The sequence below is a fragment of the Calcarisporiella thermophila genome (assembly GCF_041956535.1).
Source record: "Calcarisporiella thermophila strain CBS 279.70 unplaced genomic scaffold VTP21scaffold_20, whole genome shotgun sequence".
NCBI classification, from domain to species: Eukaryota; Fungi; Calcarisporiellomycota; class Calcarisporiellomycetes; order Calcarisporiellales; family Calcarisporiellaceae; genus Calcarisporiella; species Calcarisporiella thermophila.
In genome coordinates this window covers 353,986-373,661 of record NW_027192210.1, presented here as the reverse complement: position 1 = coordinate 373,661, position 19,676 = coordinate 353,986, and the positions used below count along the sequence as shown (strand labels likewise).

Below are 19,676 nucleotides of genomic sequence, written 5' to 3'. Positions count from 1 at the left end.
TATTGCTTCATGGATTTTGTTTGGTTGTTTGTGTTTATGTAATTGTTTTGAATATGATTTCACCCCCCGCATATATTGCTTTTCCTCCCCCTCCCACTCCGTCTTAAGCCTTTTATTTTTTTGCTAAGCAGTGATTGTTGTTTCTTATAGTTAGAAGACTATACTTTTCTTTCGTTGTTTCAAAGTAGAAAAAAATAAATGGGATCGGCTTTTTCCACCCGGTTGTTTTGCGTGGCGAGAACAGTCTTGCATCCTTTTCGAATGACAATCTATTACATTACCAAGCCTTCAAAGACAAAGGGGGATGGTGGGACAAGGGAGATGGGGGAGAGGCGGAGGGTTAGGGTAATTTTAGGTTAGGGGTAGATAAAGAGCAAATAGATAACCAAAAAAAAGTCGCGTCCATGGGATAGCATAGAAAATAGTTCAAAAAAAAAAAACGACAACGCAAAAAAAAAAATTACGGCAGCAGAGCAAAAAAAAAAAAAAAGAATCCTGGTTCAGTTCCCTAACCAGATAACGTGTCTAGATGCTCGTACTCCTTGACCACCTCCTTCAACTTGTGCAAGCTGTGGATGTCATCGCTTGCCCTGCCTTGTCCCCCCAAAATCCGGTCCACCTCTCCTGCATACGTCCTGACATCTAGCACTATCTGGGCGCGAATCTTGTCCTCGTCGGACATCCCGCCAGCATGCATGGGGTGCGATGCACCCTTGCGGCGCTGCAGACTTCCCTCTGCAAGCTTAAGCGTGTCGAGCAGCTCTGCTGCACTGGCCGCATAGCGAGCAGTGACGCCCTCAATGACCCCCCGCTTCACCGCCTCCACGCTGTGCATCTCCCTTGCTCGTACCTCCTCCTCACCTCCTTCCCCCTCTGCCTCCCTCTCCGCCTCCTCTCCGCCGGCGATGTCCAGGTACAATGCATTCTCCCGCAGAAACCCCTCTAGCGGCTGTAAAATCCCCACCACAAAGAAGCTAGGCCCCTTGGGCGCCCCCCGCCCCGTGTGCCGATACTGCCCGGTCACGGTCCTAATCTGCCGCACTATATCGCCACATCTCACCACCAGCGCCTCTATAACGTGCTCGTGCAACTTTGGAATACACTCACGCAGCCCCTGAACACTCGCCCACATTCCTTCCTCCACCACTGCGTCTTCGGACATGGCAGCCGGCAGCCGCGTGGATATCTTATCCTCAAAGAGTCGCTGCGCTCCAAGAGCAACGCACTCCGTGTCGTGTGCAACGACCACCAGATGCCTCAGAGCGGCATCGTCCATCTCTCCCGCCCCTCCTCCTGCTCCTCCTCTCTCTCTGTCCAGTCCTTCTAAGAGCTGAAGCACCCAGCCCCGGTATCGCTGCATCAGCTGCAACGTTAGCTTCCAAAACCGGTGGGCCAACCCGTATATATAAACCTCATCCTCCCAGCAGCGCTCCATTGCTCGCAAAACTTCTCTGCCCCCGGCCAGCACCGGTTCCCTTTCAAACGCCTTTTGCTCGTCGCCTTTCCCCTCTCTCTCCTGGCCTCTACTCGCCTCCCCCGCGCCCCTACTCTGGGCAACATCGCGGCCTGATAGGATGTCCTCGACTCGGCTAGCAATCTCACGGAAACGCAGTTGGAAATACACCGGGAGCTGCCACCGCCGCATAAAGTCGATGTAGGCCGGGTGTGCTCGGAAGTGTAGTAGGGAGCGCTCGGAGCGGCAGAGCGCTTCCATATTGGTAACAAAGGACATCGAGATGCTGTAGTTCTAAAGCAATACAGTTCCAGGTGAGAACAGGGCACCGGCAAATGAATCAAGCCGTCGGCTCTGAAAACAGGTGACCCACCTTGTGGAAAACCTCCGGAATGCCGGGGGCAAATATCATAGGCACATTTTTCATCAGTGCAGAGGCAATCTCCACCCAGAAGCAATTGACGACCAGCTCGTATCCAGTGCCGCGCAACACTTTGTTGGTGATGTCGAGTACGGGAGCACAATCGTGCACCACAAACTTGAGGATTTTGTTATAGAGCGCAAGCAAATTCGCCGAGGTATTCCGTGTTGTAGTAGGGGAGGCGGTGGCGTCACTGGAAGCCTCAATGGCACGCCTACTTATTACCTGCCAGAGAAGTCGAAACGCATTGAGAGGGAAAAAAAAATTAAAATGTTAAACCCATATGCAATGCTTAACACAGCTGGCACCCCATTCAATACCTCTTGTACAAAAGGAGCGACTAGCTCCTTGCGGATAACCTCTTCCGCTGCGCTGGAATGGTCGATCAATGCATATGTGCGTAGGCATTGCGCAAGGGCATCCTTGGAGGCAGTATCTTTTGGATCTTTACGAAGGGCTTGTAGTGCCTCCCGTAATGCAGATGAAAGATTCGACTGTAGAGAATCTATGATACGTGCAATTCTCTGGAAATTTGGGTTGATAAAAAAAAAAAGCAGTTAGTTTGTTTTTCTTGCTCATAAACAACCATCCACTCGGATACTCTAAATGAGCCGCAGTCAATTTTACCCATTCTATATTCTCTACAAAAGGTAACCCTTTGCCTTTATTTACAAGGTATTGCATTTGGTTGTACTCTACTGCCACCCGCTCTATCCGCTTGGTCATACTTGACATTCAAAAAAAATTCAGCATCAGCAATGTTTCGGATTCAAGGTATGGCACTTACTTGTCGCCGGTCTTGTCCGCATAAACATGGTTCTCTTCTGATGCACCTAGGTTGATGAGGAGCAGATTCTCAACCTTGGTCACCGAATCGTTGATGTTAAGCATCAATTGCAATACAGACTGTCATATAGCATAGTATTATACAATGGTTAGTTGAAAGAAAAAAAAGGCTCAAAATCGTAAAAAGTAATCGAGATACCATCTTTTCACGAATGGAAGCTCTATAGGCCAACTTGCTTTCTAGAATGGATATGACTCCTTCAAACTTGCCCTTCATGGCCTATCCCCAATAGAATATCCGATATTAGAGCAAGCTTGCATATGAAAAGGCAATAAAAAACGCGTCATTGTGAAACAAACCTGCACGTCTTTTCTCATCCCGAGGACAGGCTTTCGAATGTCCTCTATGCCCACGTCCACTCCTTTTAAATTCATCGACAGGTTTATGAAATCGGCATAATCATTATTGATCAACTCCACCAACTCATTTTTGAGGAACTTGAGATGTTCCTCGAGCTCGGTCTTCTGGTCATCAAGAGAGAGATGCCGACGTTGGACGAGAAATTGATTCGCATCGAAATGAGCGGGGTCCCGCAGGGCCGCGCGATTGATGCCCTCGTGAGGGAACGGGACTGAAGGAATGGCTTCATCGTCGGAATCTGAGAAGAGGGAGAAGGGTTGACGGCGGGGTTGCCGTGCAGGCGGCTGTGGAGTCTGAATAGAAAGGTTGCGGATGTTGCGATGCGATTTGTCTTGGGCCCGGTAGGAGGTGGGCGAAGAGAGCCCGTTGGACATTTTGTGATCAATGAACTGGATGACCCTTCAATATTCGAGTCGATTTCTAAAGACACGCGACTTCAAACCTAACCTAAAACTCTTAGCAAAAAAAATAATCTACTGCATGAAAACTAGGAGACATTACTTTTATATTGATCGAATGCAACATGAGATAGATGGAGAGAAAACTTAGTAAGTGAGCTATCATTTAAGCAGTGTCGCGTGATTCTTCTTAGATCCCTTGTCCCTTTTAGAAAGCGCTAGTGATCATCTGCTCATATCCTTGTCGGAATCACTCTCCCCTCTCCACGCCGACCTCCAGGCAGGCGAGCAAGCAATGGTGGTTGAGGCAAAGCGTATCAACGTAGGACTCCATAATATATTCATACCCATCTCTCCGATCCAATTAACACTTTTTCTACGGATTAGGAAACGCTAAAGTCATTCGAAGAGAAACAGCATGCACTACAGAAGTTGGTCAACAATATGGCAGTAGTGGATACAGAGTTTATTCCAAAGGTGAAGGATAAATAGAATGGTATTTGAAGCCATGATTATCACGTATGTCGGTGGGATGTGTACGCGTAAAATAGAACGTCAGGGCCTATGGCCGAGCAGTAGAGTTATCAGATTTTTTTTTCATTATCAATACAAGCCAACTTGCTCATTGAAATAAATACGCTCTCATACGCATCTTTTAAACCCACTTTTCAATCCTTTCTCGTGCTAATTCCACGATTTTCCTGACCTGCCCCTCGATCGTCAATTGACTGGTATCCACACGAACCGCCCCCTCTGCCTCGCGCAGAGGCCCGACGGCCCTCTCGCTGTCGGTTCGGTCTCTTTCTTTCAGATCCCGCAACACCTCTTCTAAACTGGTCCTGGCTTTGTCTTCCTGTCGCATTTCATTCCATCTTCGCTGCGCACGCACCTCGTCGTCTGCTACAAGAAAAATTTTGAGCTCTGCGTCGGGCAGCACGACTGTACCAATATCTCTTCCATCCATGACTACGCCGCGGACTAGTCTTCCGTGCACTTCGTGGCCTTTGCTCCCGCTGTCCATCTCACCGCGGCCCAGTGCCTGCTGCTTGCCCACCAGAGCTGCACGCACCCCTGGGTTGGCCGCAACACCAGCTATGCAGCGTGTCACTTCTGGGGTGCGAATGTCAGTGGTCACCTCTTTCCCGTTGAGAAAAACCTGCTGTGAAGCGCTGCTATGTGGAGAGGGTAGCGGGCCAAATTCGATGCGGGAGTTGGCAGCCAGCCGAGCAATGCCTTGGGAATCCTTCTCCAGAGTGGGTGATAATGAGTTGGCAAGGGCGTCGAGGGTCACAGCACGGTACATTGCGCCTAGTTATTCCATCAAAAGCAGTTCCTGGTCAGCCAGCTAGATGAGAACAAAAGGATTCAGGATCTTCTCCAACCAGTATCCACATAGCCGAATCCAAGTTCACGTGCAACCATCTTGGCGGTGGTGCCTGCGTAGTGAACGCAATGATATAGATAAAAGATTTAGAGCATTAAAAACCGGCAACCACTTACTCTTTCCGGAGGCGGCAGGCCCATCGATAGCTATTCTAAAGAGTTTCTCGCTCATTTTGGTGTATGTGGACAATGCGCGAAAGAGCATTTATAAAAAAACATAAAAGAGAACTTTGTATAGCGCTTGAAAATCGAACCCTCGGCAGTCACTCTAAAGTTTAAATTGTATTCGCACTTTTCAGAAGAATAGGGAAAAAGAAGTAGGAAGATAGATTCAGAAGGATGACACGTTCTGCAAAGAAACGGACCATCCATCAGGTAAAAGAACCAGCCGCCTAACTATTTGCTCTCTTCCATCCTTACAATAATTGCCCCTCTTCTATAGAACGTTCCCAACCGCTCCTATTCTTCTCCAAATCTACAAGCTCAATGCACTCATGTTCTCCCGCCTGCCATCCCTTCGCAAAAAAAAACCCCCCTTTATCACCATCCACACACTCGACACCTGTCACAAAATGAACCCAACACCACTTGGCTATGGGGTTATGCACTCCTTATCACGACTTTTGTGATGTTTGTTGTGGGCATGTATGCGGTTGTAGTTTCAAAATTCATGCCGGTTACCGGCAACAAGGTCAGTAGAATGAGTAGGTAGCATGGGATGTGAAGACGTAAGCTAAAGCTGCACCCTCATTGATTAGATTCTCGATGCCATTAAAGAGGATGTATATTATTCTGCCCTGGTGCCACTGACGCTGCCGGTGACCGTGTGGGCCGTACTGTGGAACTGGCTCGGAATGAAGTATTTCAGGCATAATTGACTGCTTCAATTAAATTTCCTACCATTGTAAATGAATACCCTCATCTCTCTTCCTTACCATTTTTTCCATGTTCGATCTCTTCTCTTTCTACTATTCCAATCACTGCATCCAGCCAGCACTCTCAATATAAATAAACCTTTATTTCTTGGACATGTCGATAAATAACATCACAAAAACAATAGTAACATTGGAAAATCTATCGACCATAAGATTCATCGCAACTACATGAACTCATAAGACAGCCTACTATAGCTAAAAGTATTAGCGCCAAGACAGGACCTAGCACAACCGCCAATGTATCCACGCCTCCTCCTCCTCCTCTACCCTCTTCTCTCTCTCCCCTGCCACCGCCTCCACCACCCTGAGCCTCAGGTGTGGGAAGGGGCTGGAGGCGCGGCGACTGTGAAGGAGGCTTGATGACGAATGTGCTAGTGATGAGCAGGCGCGGTCCTACTAGTAGCCCATGCGTACGGTTGCCTGTCGAGACTTGTTTTTTTTCAGCGCCAGCAGCGTATCCTCGTCCAACTTCTCCTCCTCTTCCCCCCCCTCCTCCTCCCCCTCCTCCTCGTACTCCTCCTTTCCCATGGACTCGTGTTCAACGGGTCTGTGTTTGTGTACGGGTTTGGGGGGCGGGGCGGGTCGGATCACCACGAGCGGGTTGTTCCCCAGCAAATTCACCTTTGGGTGGACCTGGAGTTTGGTGCCGAGGAAATGGGGTGCGGGCCGTTCCGCGGCCTCTGGCACCTCATACTCAGGATATGCCACCGGGACGGCGAGGACAACGGGGACGAGGAAACAAAAGGTCAACAGCTTCATCTTCAATGACAGATAGTTATGCTGAAGTGCAGAGTGTGTTAAGTGAATGGTTCGATGGGATAACAAGTGTGTGTGAGTGAGCGTAGGTGAGGTGTGGGTCTATGGGGTCTATGGGGTATATGAGGAAAAGGGTATATGCCTCAGGATATGCAAGCGGGTATATGATTAGTGAGGATGCTAAGAAAGGCGGAGGTCGCGAGGCCGTTTCTTTCGCTTTTATAGCCTGGCCGCCAAGCACACTAGGCTGAAAAAATGCCCGAAATGCCATTGCCGGATTTCCGCGAGCTATGTGGGATTGCCACCGACTACGATCGAAATTAAAAGTGGACCAAGATATCCTCTATTTGGCAGCCCTGTAAGAGGGGATCAGCCGCGCTAGCTCCAACCTCCCTCCACATACCTGCGAGTTTAAGAGGTATGATACAAGAGCCATCCGAATCAAAACATTTTTGCTGCTTTTCCCCCTACTCCCTTAGCCTCCTCGCACTTTCCAAATAGTCCCATCTATTTGCCCATATTTATTGATGATTATATAATTTATCGCATAGCCAATTACACACTCTCTTTCCTCGCCAAAAAATAACTAAATAGTAGTGGTGGGTGCAGTAATGTGTTTTTACAACAGAAAAGAAAAAATAACCTCTAATCGCTTTCCACAAGCGTCCGCTTTGCATGCCTCAGCACCCCCTTGCTTGTGTCCTGGCCCTCCCCTTCTTTTTGGGCCGTGCTGAGTTGGAGTTCGGCATTGATTTCCCTCAATCGCTGTTTTAGCGCCTCCACCTGCTCAAGTTTTGCCTCGAGCGCCTCGATTTCCTTGTCGCTCGACATGCGTTCCTCCGTGGTGCCGATACGCGAGAATTCCCAGCGCCCATGGTCTCCGGTAAGCTTCAAGAGGTGCGTGTGGTACTTGAACAGGGCTGGCCGATGCGAAATGGTGATGAGAGCTGTAGGGCAGCATTAAAAGCGAGTTAAGGAGTCTGAAAAAAAAGGCAAAAAAGCAATATAGCAATACGCACAAATGCCCATCTCCTTCGCATGATTGTACATGAGTCCTTCAACATCCGAACTCACGGCACTCGTGCCTAATCGAGCAACATTCCCATTAGCCATTAGATCTTACTTTATAGGAGCCAGCATCGCCTTGAAATCTGTCACTTACACTCATCCAAGACCGCAAATCTTGGCCGGTGGTAAAACAGCCGCGCGATTCCCACACGCTGTTTCTCGCCCCCGGAAAACACATCTTTCCATTCCTTCACGGTGTCGAAACCACCCTCGCGCTCGGGAATGTATTCCAAATGGACGGCCTTCAAAATATCCAAGAGTTCTTCGTCGGTACGCCCTGCATCCTGCATGTCTTCGAGGGAGTGGGGGTAGATGATCCTAAAACGCGAAAGAGGGGATAAAATTCACAAGTCAACTATCAGATGAAGTCTATACGGGTATTCAAAAGGAGATAATCGTACTGCGCTCTCAGGGTGCCAAGACTCAAGTAGGGTCGCTGGGGCACATAGAAAATCTCTCCGCCAAAAGGCTTCGCAAGCGCTCCTCTCCATACCGGCCAGAGCCCGCTCAACACGCGGGCCACCGCACTCTTCCCCACCCCATTGGGGCCGGTGACGAGCAGGTGTTCGCCGGGGCCAACCTCGATGTTGAGGTCGTGGATCAGTTCCTCTCCGCCCTTGGGATTGTCAGGCGCCGGCACGACAATGGGCACATGGAGGAATTTGACGCCGTCGTAGCCCTCCTGCACGGTGCCTCGGATGTCTGTCAGCAAATATTTATCTTTGTTTTTCGCTTGCTTTTCCTCCTCTCCGACCGGCTCCTTGCCGTTCGCCTGCTCCACATTCATGTAGTTTCCGGCGTGAAGCTCATGGAGCACGGCCAGCAAGCTATACACTCTGGAGGTGTACCCTGCCAGCTCTGCCAAATCTTTGTACGAATACATCATTCGACCGCCTGCATCCGCCAACGACATCATCAGTCGCTTGTTGGTGATGAACCCGCTCGTGTGCTTGCCCGTGTCATCCTTGTGTTTGTCTGAGCTGCCCATCTGTGATGTTAGGCTCACCCAACCCGGGAAAAACACAGGGAGCGCGCTCATGAGCAGACCCACTGCACTCCAAGAATATTTTATAATGAAGTCTTCGAACATGTTGTAGCCAATTCGCAGGCGATAAATCGAGTTGACATGGCGAATGAGTTGGCGGTAAGAGCGGTTGAGGATCGTTTTTTCTATGGGCGCACCGTTGTAAAAAGCGATTTCTTCTGCATTGGTGATGAGGCGAGCATGAGCAGAGCGGAAATCACCCTATTGTTGAAAGAAAGGGTGTCCCGGGATTGAAGCTAATTAGCAACTCGAAACTCAACACAACCACAATGTAGAGCATACCTCTAATTTGGCTTCTATTGCAGCCAACTTTCCAAATGCCGGTGACACAGCCCTCAGCAACCTTGCCGTCACGATATAGTTAACTGATAGGCCGATCATCCCGGCAAATCCAATATTTTGGACGAGCTGATAATTGAAAATAAACATGTCGAGAAGGGGCTTGCCCAAGTTCGAGAAAAGACTGGACAATGTTTCAGTAAAGCGAGCAATATCGGTGGTAATATATCTAGTGTAAGAAGAGAGGGAGAGAAAGCAGAGTGAGAAAAATAAATATTGGAAAAGAGCGTGTAAGCATAGGACTGGTGAGGAAAGTGAAAAAAAAACTTACTGATCTGCACCCTCGATGCGTACATCCAGATTGAGCACCTTGTAATATGGGATCCGATCATTCAAATAGAGGTCATGGACATAGCGAGTTAAGCGTGTGCGGAATGAAATGGCAAGCTTGGACTGCAAATAGCGAATCTGTTGATATTCACTAGAGTTACTACATGGTCCCGAGTTCCCGGTTTAATGCTTAGACGACTTACCATGCTGTTTGTGTAGGTAGCGGGCAGAGAAATCGCAAACCAGTAGCCAAGGCCTTTTAGAAAGGCTGGGCCGTTCGCTGACACCTAATCACCTCAACAGAATTAATAAATCGCATTCACAGCCACCCTATTCAATCACCAGTTTTATCACCCACCAGATCCCTCACGATTTGCCCATCCAATTTTGCAACCACTACACTCAACCATGTTCTTAGCACCAAAAATGCGGACTGCAGCAGAAGAAGAAACACTTCTTTGCTCCACACACTGGGGATAATGATGTTCACAATCGCCCGCAATTCCCTCAGGAATTCCTTTCCAACCCCGACCTTTTGCCCCAGCTTCGCAACGGGAAACATTTCCCGATTCTGCTCAAACACTTCCGGAGACGTCTCATTCATCCCAAGGACGGTCCGGCGCGGGCCGTAAAGAAAATCATCGGAGAATCCAGATTGCGTCGAAGAATTGCGTGAGATGTGAGGCCGGCTGCCAACTCGCTTCTGGTTGGCATTAGAAGAGCGGTTGAGGGCTTGCTGACGGAGATGATTAAGGATGGCGGCAGAGAGTGCGACGATGGCGATGGCTAGTTGCTTCTGGGTGGTCGTAAGAGACCGTGATTTTTTGGCGGCATTGAAGGAGGCGAGAAGGGAATGGATGGGGGAGGAGAAGGGGGGGGTGGCGGAAGACATATTAGATCTTGGTGAATGGAAATGTGAATAGTCTATCTAATTAGAAATAGAAAAAGCTAGCATAGAATCCCTGCACAGCTGTGCCTGGTCTAATCTGAGGATGGAGTAAGAAATGAGAAGAGAAGAGGGGGGAATAAACGTATATAGATAATATATTTGTATGTATTTATATCAGCCAAAAGTAAACTAAAGGAATTTGGCTGAAGGCAAGCTACTCCAAAAGACCAGGATGGAGAGTGGAGATAGCAAATGGAAAACGGAGATCAAAGCAAAAAACGTGACATTTTTTTTCACATGTCCATATGTCAGAGCGGAAATTGGTGACGCACTGCGGGAAAAGCTCCTGAAGCCAAAATTATGGTTTGGGAAGCACGCGAAAGATAGGGATCCGGGCCGGATTAGGTTTCCTCCAAACAGGTCGCAGCCAGCGAGAGCCATCTGGCCTATTTGATATATATTACTGTTAAGAAGGGATCCAACAGACAATATAATCATGGACAGCAAATAAAATAGAAGAAGTAGACAGGGGTAGGGAGAAGACGGGGATATAAAGAGATATTGAATCGCGGTGATACACTTATATACAGTAATAATCATAGGTAAAAATAATAATAAGGAATGGCATAGATAACACTATCATTAAAAGGGGAAAAAAAGAGTAAACACATCATCATTATCGGCACACATCGGTGCCATCAGCTGCCCAACTAGTACGCATTAGCGGGGCACGCCGTACGCATCGTCGCTAGGGACACGCTTTGCATATATCCGCAAAAAGTGAGGCGTCTAAAAGAATCCTCTTCCGGTCTCTGGCACATTCCGCTGTTCCCTCTCCAACTTTCCTCGCACTCTTTCGATTTCAGGCGGAGCCCAAACCCCATTTCCAACGTTTGGGGTTCGAGGAGAGACCACCGAGCCTTGACTATCGGTCGGTGAGCTGGCCGGACTCCTCTCCTCGCCGGCTCGCCCGCCCATCTCCTCGGCGACATCATCATGGGAAGGCGACCGCCTCAAACCCACCGATTTTACCATCTCTGCCACTGCGGCTGTAAGATGTTCAGCGGCTCTGTCCAGAAGAATAACCGGGAATAGACCGGCGCCGGTTGCGTGGTTGCGAGCAGCAGACATGAGGTGTGTGAGTGCTGCTGAGAGGCGAGCCTTGCACTGGGCAAGACCCTCTGACATTGCTAAGCTATGGTTTTCCTCATACGCCTCCACTTCTTCAGTAATCGCCTTGCATGCAGTGACTATAGACTTCATGGCCAAGAGAACGTTGGTTGGAGTGTGAGTGCTAATGAATTTAAACAACACGCCCAAAAAAGCTTGTTAGCAAATTTCCTTAGAGGCCAAAAAGAGGTGGCAAGCTTACCGGCCAGCGCACAATAACTCATCCACAGCAAGCTGATACGCGATGACACGCGCATAATCTACGACTCCGTTTTGAGATGGGACCAAATATCCATCACGCACCATGTCCGTCCGCGGCGCCTCATAAATGAACGAGTTAGTGCAGCGCAGGCCTCTTAACTCGATCTTCAAGCTTTCATATTTGGACTTCCACTCTTTATTCTAAACAGTAGAGGAAATCCATTAGTCAGGCGGGATGGAGAAATCACGGAACCATGAACGCATACTTGTTGTGTAAGAGTCCTAATGGTACTCTCCTGTTGCTCCCTCTCTGCAGCCATTTCCTCATTATGCCTACTTAAATCCTTAATCTCCTCCAGCAACGCCGTAAGTTCCTGTCGAATATCGTTGGCGACCTAGACAATGAAACAAAAAAAACAGCCTTTGTCAGAGAATGGATCAAAGATATTTAAAAGTTGTCGAGGAAAGTACCTCCATCTGATTATTGTAATCCTCTTGAAGCTTGTCAAAATCGGCCTGGAGTTTACTCAATTTGACAGTTTGTTGTTGGTATTGGTGCTTTTGCTGAGCAAGCTGATCTTCCAGCTGCTGCATCTTCACAACATCGGTCGTTTTTCCCCCAGTATTCTCCTAAATTAAGATTGTAAACAGCGTAAACATCGCCGGGCCAACAACGATGCCAATAGAGTGAAAATAACTACCGCCAACCGGCTTTCCAATTGCCCGATTCGCTTCCTCATTGTCGCGATACGTAATTCGTAATCGGCTCGAACTCGCTCGAACTCAGTCATGCTGTTATCATAGCCACTAAAGCTTGAGACCGCATTTGAAGAGGTCGTCTTGAATAAAAAAAAAGATATCGAAAATCAATAAACCCGGATATTGCTATAATCTCTCCCTTAAATAACATACTGTTCTCTCAGATTTCCTTTCTTGCTCGACTTTCTCCATCTTCTCCGATTTCGTCATAGTGTTGGAGGCACTATAGGGCTCCTTGCTGATCATATTACCCAAATCAACCATCAAATTGTCCAGAGACTGGAAATTCTTGTTATTCTCTCCCCCTTTGTCAATGCTATAATTGCTGGAAATTTTGGAAGCACTAGGGTCTTGAGGGTTCCGTGGGGGGAGGTCACTAGGGCGCTGGGGATAGCCGTTTTGGTTAGAGGATATTGAAGAGGCAGATGTCCCGTTAGGGTCGCGTTTCTCTTGTGTAAGACTCTGAGATGCATTTGCGTACGGGTTTACATTCTCGACATTGATGGTGCCTTTCACCGGGACAATATTTTCAGTCTGCGATTGATTGGGCGTTGCCTGCTCACTAGGAGAATGAGACGTATTTTTATACTTGAAGGCAAGATAGAAGATTAGAATTCGCACTGAATTATCATTCCTTGGGCTTTGGTAAATACCGGTGTTTTAAGTTCCGGATGGCGCCTCTGCAACTCGAAGTAGACATCGCTTGCGAGATCTTGAAATCGGACCTTTGGTAGCGTGGCCAATTTCTGTCGAGCTTGATTTCGCTTTGGATGAAAGTCATTTCGTACCGGCAAGAATGGAACTGAGAAGCATCGAGAGGACAAATGGAAATGAGTAAATAATCCAAGCTAAGCTTAGAACCTAGTTAGAGAGAAAAAAAATAAATGCATACTCTCATCCGGTTTATTCGATCGGCGCATCAATTCATCGTAGACATCGGTCGACAATTCCTGAAACTGCTGGCGGGTGAGCCGGGTTAGTTTGTCTTTCGCCGACGACCTTTGGGTAAGGGTCTGGTCCTTGGCCAGATGATCCTCCAGGAATCGAGTAAATGCCTCGTAGTAGACTTGGGCGGTGGTGGACGCCTTGAGAGACGAGGAAGGAGGACCCCTGTTGGAAGCCGCACCACTGGGGGCCATGGGACGATCCATTCGCTAGGTAAATCGCAGAGAAAAATCGGGGGAGTCTCGTTCAGAGCAAAAATCGATAGGGGAGAAGGAATAGAGCTGTATAGATTTATCTGGAATTAAACATTTTTCTCTGTGCAACCGGAATGTGGTTGAGAGCTATCCCTGCACGAACGGATATTCGCTCATCGGCTCAGGGACGCTAGGAATTTATCCCTCCGCTGGATAATCTTTACAAAATTCTCGCGAATGCGCAAAGGATGCTGTGTCAATGGAGGCCCCACCCCTCATCCCAAATAGATCGATCTGCATTGAGGAATATTCATGTGTTTATAAAATTTTTACCATCGCGAGGCAGTAAAAATTAAACAATAAAATGAGATGAAAGGCGAGAAATATATACAATAAATCAGCGGTGACCTCGGGCCCGAAAAAAAAAAAACAAAAAACAAAAAACAAAATCTAAGATATGACACAATCGCCCTTGGGCTTTTCTCTAGCTTCTATTCCATCGCCGCCCTCTCCGCTGGTCATCCTACCTATCCCCCGTAATCTCGCCTTGGCTTCCTCGCTGCCCTTCTCGGCTGCCCTCTCGTAGCAAGTCTTTGCCTCCTCCATATTGGGCTCGCAGCCAATACCCACCTCCAATAAATAGCCTAGGGCGTATAATGCGGTGGGATACTCGAGATTGGCGGCGCTCTGACACCAGTAGAAGGCTTGCTCTTCATCGCGGGGGTACTCAGGGCTTCCCTCGAGATAGAGTCGAGACAGCGAGAGCATCGCGTCTGGTTCCCCAGCCTCCTCTGCCGCCTCTCGGTAATATCCGACAGCTTTACCAATATCCACCCCAAGCCCCAGCTCGCCTCTCTCCCAAATTCTCCCCAGCCGTATCAGAGCAGGCCCATACCCGAGCGAAGCCGCAGCCGAAAACATGGACAGCGCCGCGCCGTCGTCGGGCATTGTGTGCTCACGCGGGATCTTGACTGCATCATATTCGTCAGCAAGAATCAATCCTAGTATGTAGGCCGGCTGTGGACACGCCTCGGTGGCGCCCTTGGCGGCTATCTTGAGATACATCATTCCCTGTTTGAAATTCTGGGGCTGCTTCATCTCACCGAACAGGTGCATCATTGCCAGTCTCTAGAGAGATGGAAAGGAAAAAAAGAGAGGTAGTTTAGAATCCTAGAAATGGTCACCATCAGCCAATATTTGAAGTTTACAAATCCAGCCTCTGTATTTCCAAGCGCCGCCCCCTTCTTATAGTAGGTGATTGCCTTTGCATAGAGAGAGTTCGCCTCATAGTGCCTGCCAAGAGCATAGTTGGCCAACGGTACATTTTGTTTCGACGCCGTCAGATAGAAACTCTTCGCTTTGTCCGCTGACTTTATCACTCCAAACCGCCCCTCGTAGTGCCACATCCCCTTAAGGTAGCACGCTTCGCCATGGCCTTTGGAGGCAAGCCGTTCCACCCAATACACCGCCTCCGCCTCTAGTTTGGTACGGGTTTCGGAGGGTACTGCGTTCGAACTGGTGGCCATCTCAAGCAAGCATTTGGCAAACGAGAGTTGAATATCGGGATCCTGGGTTTTCTCGGCCTGCTGGCGATAGAGAGCCAGGGCATCAGCGTCGTGGACCAGGGTGGAGGAGACTTTGAATTTGCGATTGTTACCATCACGAGCCGCAGCAGCAGTGTGTCCAAGCTGGAGAGAAAGTCTGGCTTTGGAGGCAGTTGACGTTGCTAGTGAGGTGGAACTCATAAATGAATTAGGAGTTCCCTGAGAAGACAGCCCGATAAATGGGGTGGCAGGCTGGGTCCAAGTAGATCGCTTCATGGGCATAGAGTTCGGACCATGGAAGGATAGATTTGGGACGGCATTCAATTCGGAAGAGGGGCTGTCCAAAGCATACTGATCTCCGTTCATGGCCTTGATATGTTTGGGAATAACTCCAACAGAAGATGGTTTTAGACTATGGAAGGGGTGTTGGAAAGCAGGGTGCGTCTGCAAATAAGACGGCACTGTAGCTGCAGGAGAATCATACGGGATATCAGCGATACCTTGATGAGGGAACGCCACCAAATCACGATTCCGATAATGTAAAGGGGTATCTACTGGAGGGAAATAGAGTGAGTATGAGAATTGATTTTTGGGCAAGAAAATAGAACCATTTGGCAAAAAGGTTGGATACTCTACCACTCAATTGGAACTCTCCCATCTGTTCTACCGAATCCGTTGAAATTTCATCATTCGTTGCGGCTTCCGTGTTCGTCCAACCTGCTTCAACCAGCATTTGCAAGTACTCTGGCGACGAGAGCACATACGCAATCTGGTCACCCAAACTATGAATGACTCGCTGCGGTACTGGCATCTTCAGACTAGGAAACCGCGAAAGGTCCGCTTGTCCAACGTCCCCATTGACTTGGGGTTGCTGTTGGTTCGAATGAGAGGCTGTAGACGTAGACTTGCTATTACCATCGATGATGGAGGATTGAACGTGCAGAGGAGGAGAGGAGGACGAGGTGGAGCCAGAGTCGTAAGCTTGTGAAGAGACAGAAGACTCGGCAGGCATTGAAGACGAGCCTGGAGGTGAAGGCGTTGAATTCTCCTCTATTGTGTCTTCCTCTGAAGATAATGAGAATGGCTTTTGAGAGTTTTCTGCCTCCTTAGCATTTCTATTATTGACAGAGCCCGTTGTGAACACTACTGGTGACCATGCGTAATTCTTTGGAGGGGGCCGCGGCCCAAGTATCGCGCGCTTTGGTTTAACCTCTGTGGCGACTTTCCCTTTTGAGATTGCGGCGGCATTGTTGGCGGTAGATAATTCAATGTTGCTCCGTGGCCGCTTACTAGCGGATTCACCATTTGCCTTGGGCGCATCCACTTTCGCTCTTAAACCGGCCGGACCAGGCTGGGGCGCGGAGGACTTCATCCAAGTAATTTCCCTAGGGCCCATAGGCCGCATGGTTGCTGTGGATTTTCGGGTGAGCGGGGATGCATGATCGGTTTTCGTGGTAGCCATCGATCTAGTACTGGTATCATCCAATCAAGGTGACAAAAGTGACATAGAGTAGACCACGGGAAGTTGTAGGAAGAGGAGCGATGAGACCAATAAGTACAAAAAAGGGTTTTGAGGCTATGTCTAGGATAGGAGGAGAAATAATGATGAAAAAATAGACCAAAACAAAGGCGTTGGGCGTGCTACAAGCGTTGGCCGTGTATTCGGTGGGGAGGGGAAGGTGGAGGAGGGGAATCAGAATAAAAAATGTGGATATAATGCCTAACAATGGTGGGTATATCAAGGAGTTCCTTTCTTTACCACGCGTTTGACCAGATAAAATTAAAAGATCAGTTTTCCAACGAGTCGATTTCATAGCAAAAAATTTCTAATAATAGCACACATGGTGCTGCCGTCATGGGCTTTCGTCATCCTTACTCCTGCACAATTCAGACCCTTTCCTTTTCATACACCACATATCGAGAGGTGTCCTAATCTTCGATCTAAAATTGTAACAGATCTGTTGGGTGCGCGATCTTGTTCTTGTTTTTGCACGCTCTCTCTTGCAACATTGCACTCGTTCACCTCCCACTTCCCAGAGAAGAGTCATTTTGATTTTATTTCCGCTCCGGTCCTCCCACATCGTTTTATTTTCGCGGCCATATAATCTCATCAAGAATATACCAGATTGATATAATTATTATTAGAAGTTAAAGATCCTGAACTTGGGAACAGATTTTTTAGGCATCCTTTATATTATTTTCAAGTACAAGAGAAAGCCATGCTTCCTACTCTTTCGTGATTCTTTCCCCCTGCATCTACCTTTTTTTTACACAATTATTAGCATCCCCGCATATAATTTTAATCATTGCTCCCCCTTTTTACCACTTTTTTGAAAGGTCAAAAAATTGCAGATGTCAGCGACGCAACATTTGAATCACAATGCTCAGACGCAAATGCTCCGTCGGCAACAACAGCAGTTAGCCGCTGCTGCAGCTCTAAGACCACCCTCTACAGCAGTTTCAGCAGCTATGATGGCGGGCGCAGGGACTGCAAGGCCGGCGGCAGCTGGGTTTGTAATGCCAACCGCTGCAGGATACGGACAGCCTGTGTATATGCGACCCGCCCCTATGCAAGGACCACGGCCCATGGGTAGTGGGGGCGGTGCTGCCGTATTGCGGTTATTACAGTATGTTGAGCGATTATCACCTGCAAATCCTGAGGTTGGTATTCACTGTCTCTGAGCAGAAGCAAAACGAAAATATCTTTGACCTTACTCTTTCCGAACCTGTAGCAAAGCAAGACGCTTGATTATTGGAGGGCGTTCATTAGTGAATTCTACGTCGATCATGGGGGGATGCGGATATCTCTGTGGAACGACCAGAAGAAGGAGGTCCAGCCCTTTGGTGAGCCCTTGATTTCAAATGCCTCGAGCTGGATGGGACAGATGATTAATGCCTGGTGATTCTCTCATTATGTTAGAAATTGCTGCCCCCACCCTGCCACGATTTTACTACACGCTTTTCCAGGAGGGTGTCACTTCCATTCAGCTGGTAGTTGGCAGTTCACAAGAGTTTTTGCTTGGCTCCCACACAAACATTGTTGAATGCCCGAGAGCTTCCATGCTTTACCACTATGAGAATGAAGTCAAAGTAGGCCAAGCTGCTTTAGCTGTCTATATACCCGTCTGACCATTTATCTTTTTGCGAGGATAGTTGATCGCCGAAGGGCATCTTCGGGTGCTGTTCAACCCATTCCCAAAAATCGAGAAATTCGAGTTTAATACGCGACATCATACCGAATATATCCCACGACGACCCGGAATGAAAGAAATCAAATCCGAAGACGGCAGCGGCGATAAAGTCATGGGCAGCGATGGGAGCGTGGGTGAATCCCGGTTAAGTGCGTGCGGTTTCCCGGATCGTGTGATGAAGTCTCTGGAGATGTATGACACGATATGGGTGATGCGTGACTTGATGCAGTTTTCCCAAAGCAACCAATGGGGAGCCATTGAATCTCTGCAGAAATTTGCCGTGAACTTAAGGCAAACCCAACAGCAGCAGCAGCAGCAACAACAACAACAGCAGCAGCAGCAGCAACAGCAGGGGAAAACAACGGGGGGAGAGCAACAGATGGGAGGAGGCTTGGAGGGAAATCCTTCTAGCATCGGCACGGGCAATGCTGGATCTGGAGGAGGCTCGAGTCCGCATCAACTAGCAATGTCACAGGGTGCCTCTCACTCCTCTCCCTCAATGACCCATCGATCTCCCGTCTCGCCTATGACGCGAAAGCGATCGGTCGTTGGAATCAGCGGGGGCTTAATGGGAGGTGGAAGCCCGGGACTTACTGTTTCGATGCTCCCTGGCGCGGAGGGTGGAGGGCTTGAAGAGGGGGTAGGAGAGCTGCGCGATGAGAAAATGGAGAATGGAGACGATATCAAAGCAGAGGGAGAAGAGGTCGATAAACACCTGCACCAACATCTGCAGCAGCTTCAACAAGAGGAGGGGATGTTAGACGGGGAAATGGGAGGCGACGAGATGGGTGAGGAGGGAGGGGAGGTCGGCAATATGGAGATGGGGGAGGATCAGTTGTAAGTGTTGCCTTTCTTGTCACTTCTTTTTGGCTATGCTGGTAATCAAAGGTGGAGGGAGGGAGAGAGATGGGGGTGGGGTCTCCCTTTCCACTATTTGCTGTATAATTATGCTTTCTACTTGTTCTCCTTTATACTTTCCTCTTTGTAAATGGCTTTTTCTTTCACCCCTCCCCTCTTCATCCTTTTATTCTCACGCTTATTTTTTCCCGGTTCCGCTTTTAGAATGGAAGAATATCATTGAAGCTTATCATAATAATAAAAGGTTGGATTGTGTTGTTTCTAGGCCACTTGCTCTTCACCCACGTTGCCATACCTCTTAGGGAGGATAGTGGGGAGAGAGAAGAAATTGGATCTCTGAAACATAGACGATAGAGCACCCAGGAGGGCACACCTCTCTATCCCCTGCCAAACTAGGATGCTCGAGGGATCATATGGTTGCACTCGTCGTCCTCGAGAGAGGAGGGGGGAAGTGAATTCGAGATCCCTTGAGCGAGGGAGGATGGGGGCGGGCGGCGATGCGGGAGAGTATCGGCCCCTCCTCGTCAATCGACCTTGGCGGAGGAGTACAGGCTCCGGTTTGTGACTGCGCCCCCCCTTGGTTTTGGATGGTTTCACTTTTGTGACGTAGATAGAAGGTGCAAATCTGACCGACACGAGTTAGAGGATAC

General features: G+C 48.6%; 9 protein-coding genes across 9 annotated transcripts; 3 read left to right on the top strand and 6 right to left on the bottom strand.

Annotated features, from left to right (window-relative positions):
• Positions 1 to 508: 508 nt before the first annotated feature.
• VTP21DRAFT_4933 (uncharacterized protein) lies at positions 509 to 3,455 on the bottom strand (the record flags this gene model as incomplete). Its single annotated transcript, XM_069395399.1, has 7 exons — positions 509 to 1,747; positions 1,827 to 2,099; positions 2,195 to 2,398; positions 2,502 to 2,601; positions 2,662 to 2,780; positions 2,860 to 2,940; positions 3,021 to 3,455. The coding sequence occupies 7 exons, from the start codon at positions 3,453 to 3,455 to the stop codon at positions 509 to 511; spliced, it is 2,451 nt and encodes an 816-aa protein (XP_069248549.1).
• Positions 3,456 to 3,613: 158 nt separating this feature from the next.
• Positions 3,614 to 3,971, top strand: VTP21DRAFT_4932 (uncharacterized protein; the record flags this gene model as incomplete). Its single annotated transcript, XM_069395398.1, has 3 exons — positions 3,614 to 3,629; positions 3,692 to 3,801; positions 3,867 to 3,971. The coding sequence occupies 3 exons, from the start codon at positions 3,614 to 3,616 to the stop codon at positions 3,969 to 3,971; spliced, it is 231 nt and encodes a 76-aa protein (XP_069248548.1).
• Positions 3,972 to 4,134: 163 nt separating this feature from the next.
• Positions 4,135 to 5,034, bottom strand: VTP21DRAFT_4931 (uncharacterized protein; the record flags this gene model as incomplete). Its single annotated transcript, XM_069395397.1, has 3 exons — positions 4,135 to 4,787; positions 4,862 to 4,915; positions 4,980 to 5,034. The coding sequence occupies 3 exons, from the start codon at positions 5,032 to 5,034 to the stop codon at positions 4,135 to 4,137; spliced, it is 762 nt and encodes a 253-aa protein (XP_069248547.1).
• Positions 5,035 to 5,201: 167 nt separating this feature from the next.
• Positions 5,202 to 5,740, top strand: VTP21DRAFT_4930 (uncharacterized protein; the record flags this gene model as incomplete). Its single annotated transcript, XM_069395396.1, has 3 exons — positions 5,202 to 5,237; positions 5,305 to 5,553; positions 5,621 to 5,740. 3 exons carry the CDS (start codon positions 5,202 to 5,204, stop codon positions 5,738 to 5,740), a joined length of 405 nt encoding a protein of 134 aa, XP_069248546.1.
• A 453-nt stretch (positions 5,741 to 6,193) lies between these two features.
• Positions 6,194 to 6,824, bottom strand: VTP21DRAFT_4929 (uncharacterized protein; the record flags this gene model as incomplete). The annotated part of the gene is made up of 2 exons (XM_069395394.1): positions 6,194 to 6,556; positions 6,621 to 6,824. The coding sequence occupies 2 exons, from the start codon at positions 6,822 to 6,824 to the stop codon at positions 6,194 to 6,196; spliced, it is 567 nt and encodes a 188-aa protein (XP_069248545.1).
• Positions 6,825 to 7,198: 374 nt separating this feature from the next.
• On the bottom strand, positions 7,199 to 10,167 carry VTP21DRAFT_4928 (uncharacterized protein; the record flags this gene model as incomplete). The annotated part of the gene is made up of 8 exons (XM_069395393.1): positions 7,199 to 7,500; positions 7,573 to 7,638; positions 7,716 to 7,939; positions 8,023 to 8,867; positions 8,949 to 9,174; positions 9,277 to 9,413; positions 9,479 to 9,562; positions 9,634 to 10,167. 8 exons carry the CDS (start codon positions 10,165 to 10,167, stop codon positions 7,199 to 7,201), a joined length of 2,418 nt encoding a protein of 805 aa, XP_069248544.1.
• A 786-nt stretch (positions 10,168 to 10,953) lies between these two features.
• Positions 10,954 to 13,445, bottom strand: VTP21DRAFT_4927 (uncharacterized protein; the record flags this gene model as incomplete). Its single annotated transcript, XM_069395392.1, has 8 exons — positions 10,954 to 11,458; positions 11,537 to 11,736; positions 11,802 to 11,930; positions 12,007 to 12,165; positions 12,237 to 12,374; positions 12,448 to 12,882; positions 12,948 to 13,096; positions 13,187 to 13,445. The coding sequence occupies 8 exons, from the start codon at positions 13,443 to 13,445 to the stop codon at positions 10,954 to 10,956; spliced, it is 1,974 nt and encodes a 657-aa protein (XP_069248543.1).
• Positions 13,446 to 13,883: 438 nt separating this feature from the next.
• VTP21DRAFT_4926 (uncharacterized protein) lies at positions 13,884 to 16,439 on the bottom strand (the record flags this gene model as incomplete). Its single annotated transcript, XM_069395391.1, has 3 exons — positions 13,884 to 14,561; positions 14,642 to 15,531; positions 15,614 to 16,439. The coding sequence occupies 3 exons, from the start codon at positions 16,437 to 16,439 to the stop codon at positions 13,884 to 13,886; spliced, it is 2,394 nt and encodes a 797-aa protein (XP_069248542.1).
• Positions 16,440 to 17,329: 890 nt separating this feature from the next.
• Positions 17,330 to 19,009, top strand: VTP21DRAFT_4925 (uncharacterized protein; the record flags this gene model as incomplete). Its single annotated transcript, XM_069395390.1, has 4 exons — positions 17,330 to 17,638; positions 17,710 to 17,821; positions 17,898 to 18,067; positions 18,131 to 19,009. The coding sequence occupies 4 exons, from the start codon at positions 17,330 to 17,332 to the stop codon at positions 19,007 to 19,009; spliced, it is 1,470 nt and encodes a 489-aa protein (XP_069248541.1).
• Between the last annotated feature and the right edge of the window lie 667 nt (positions 19,010 to 19,676).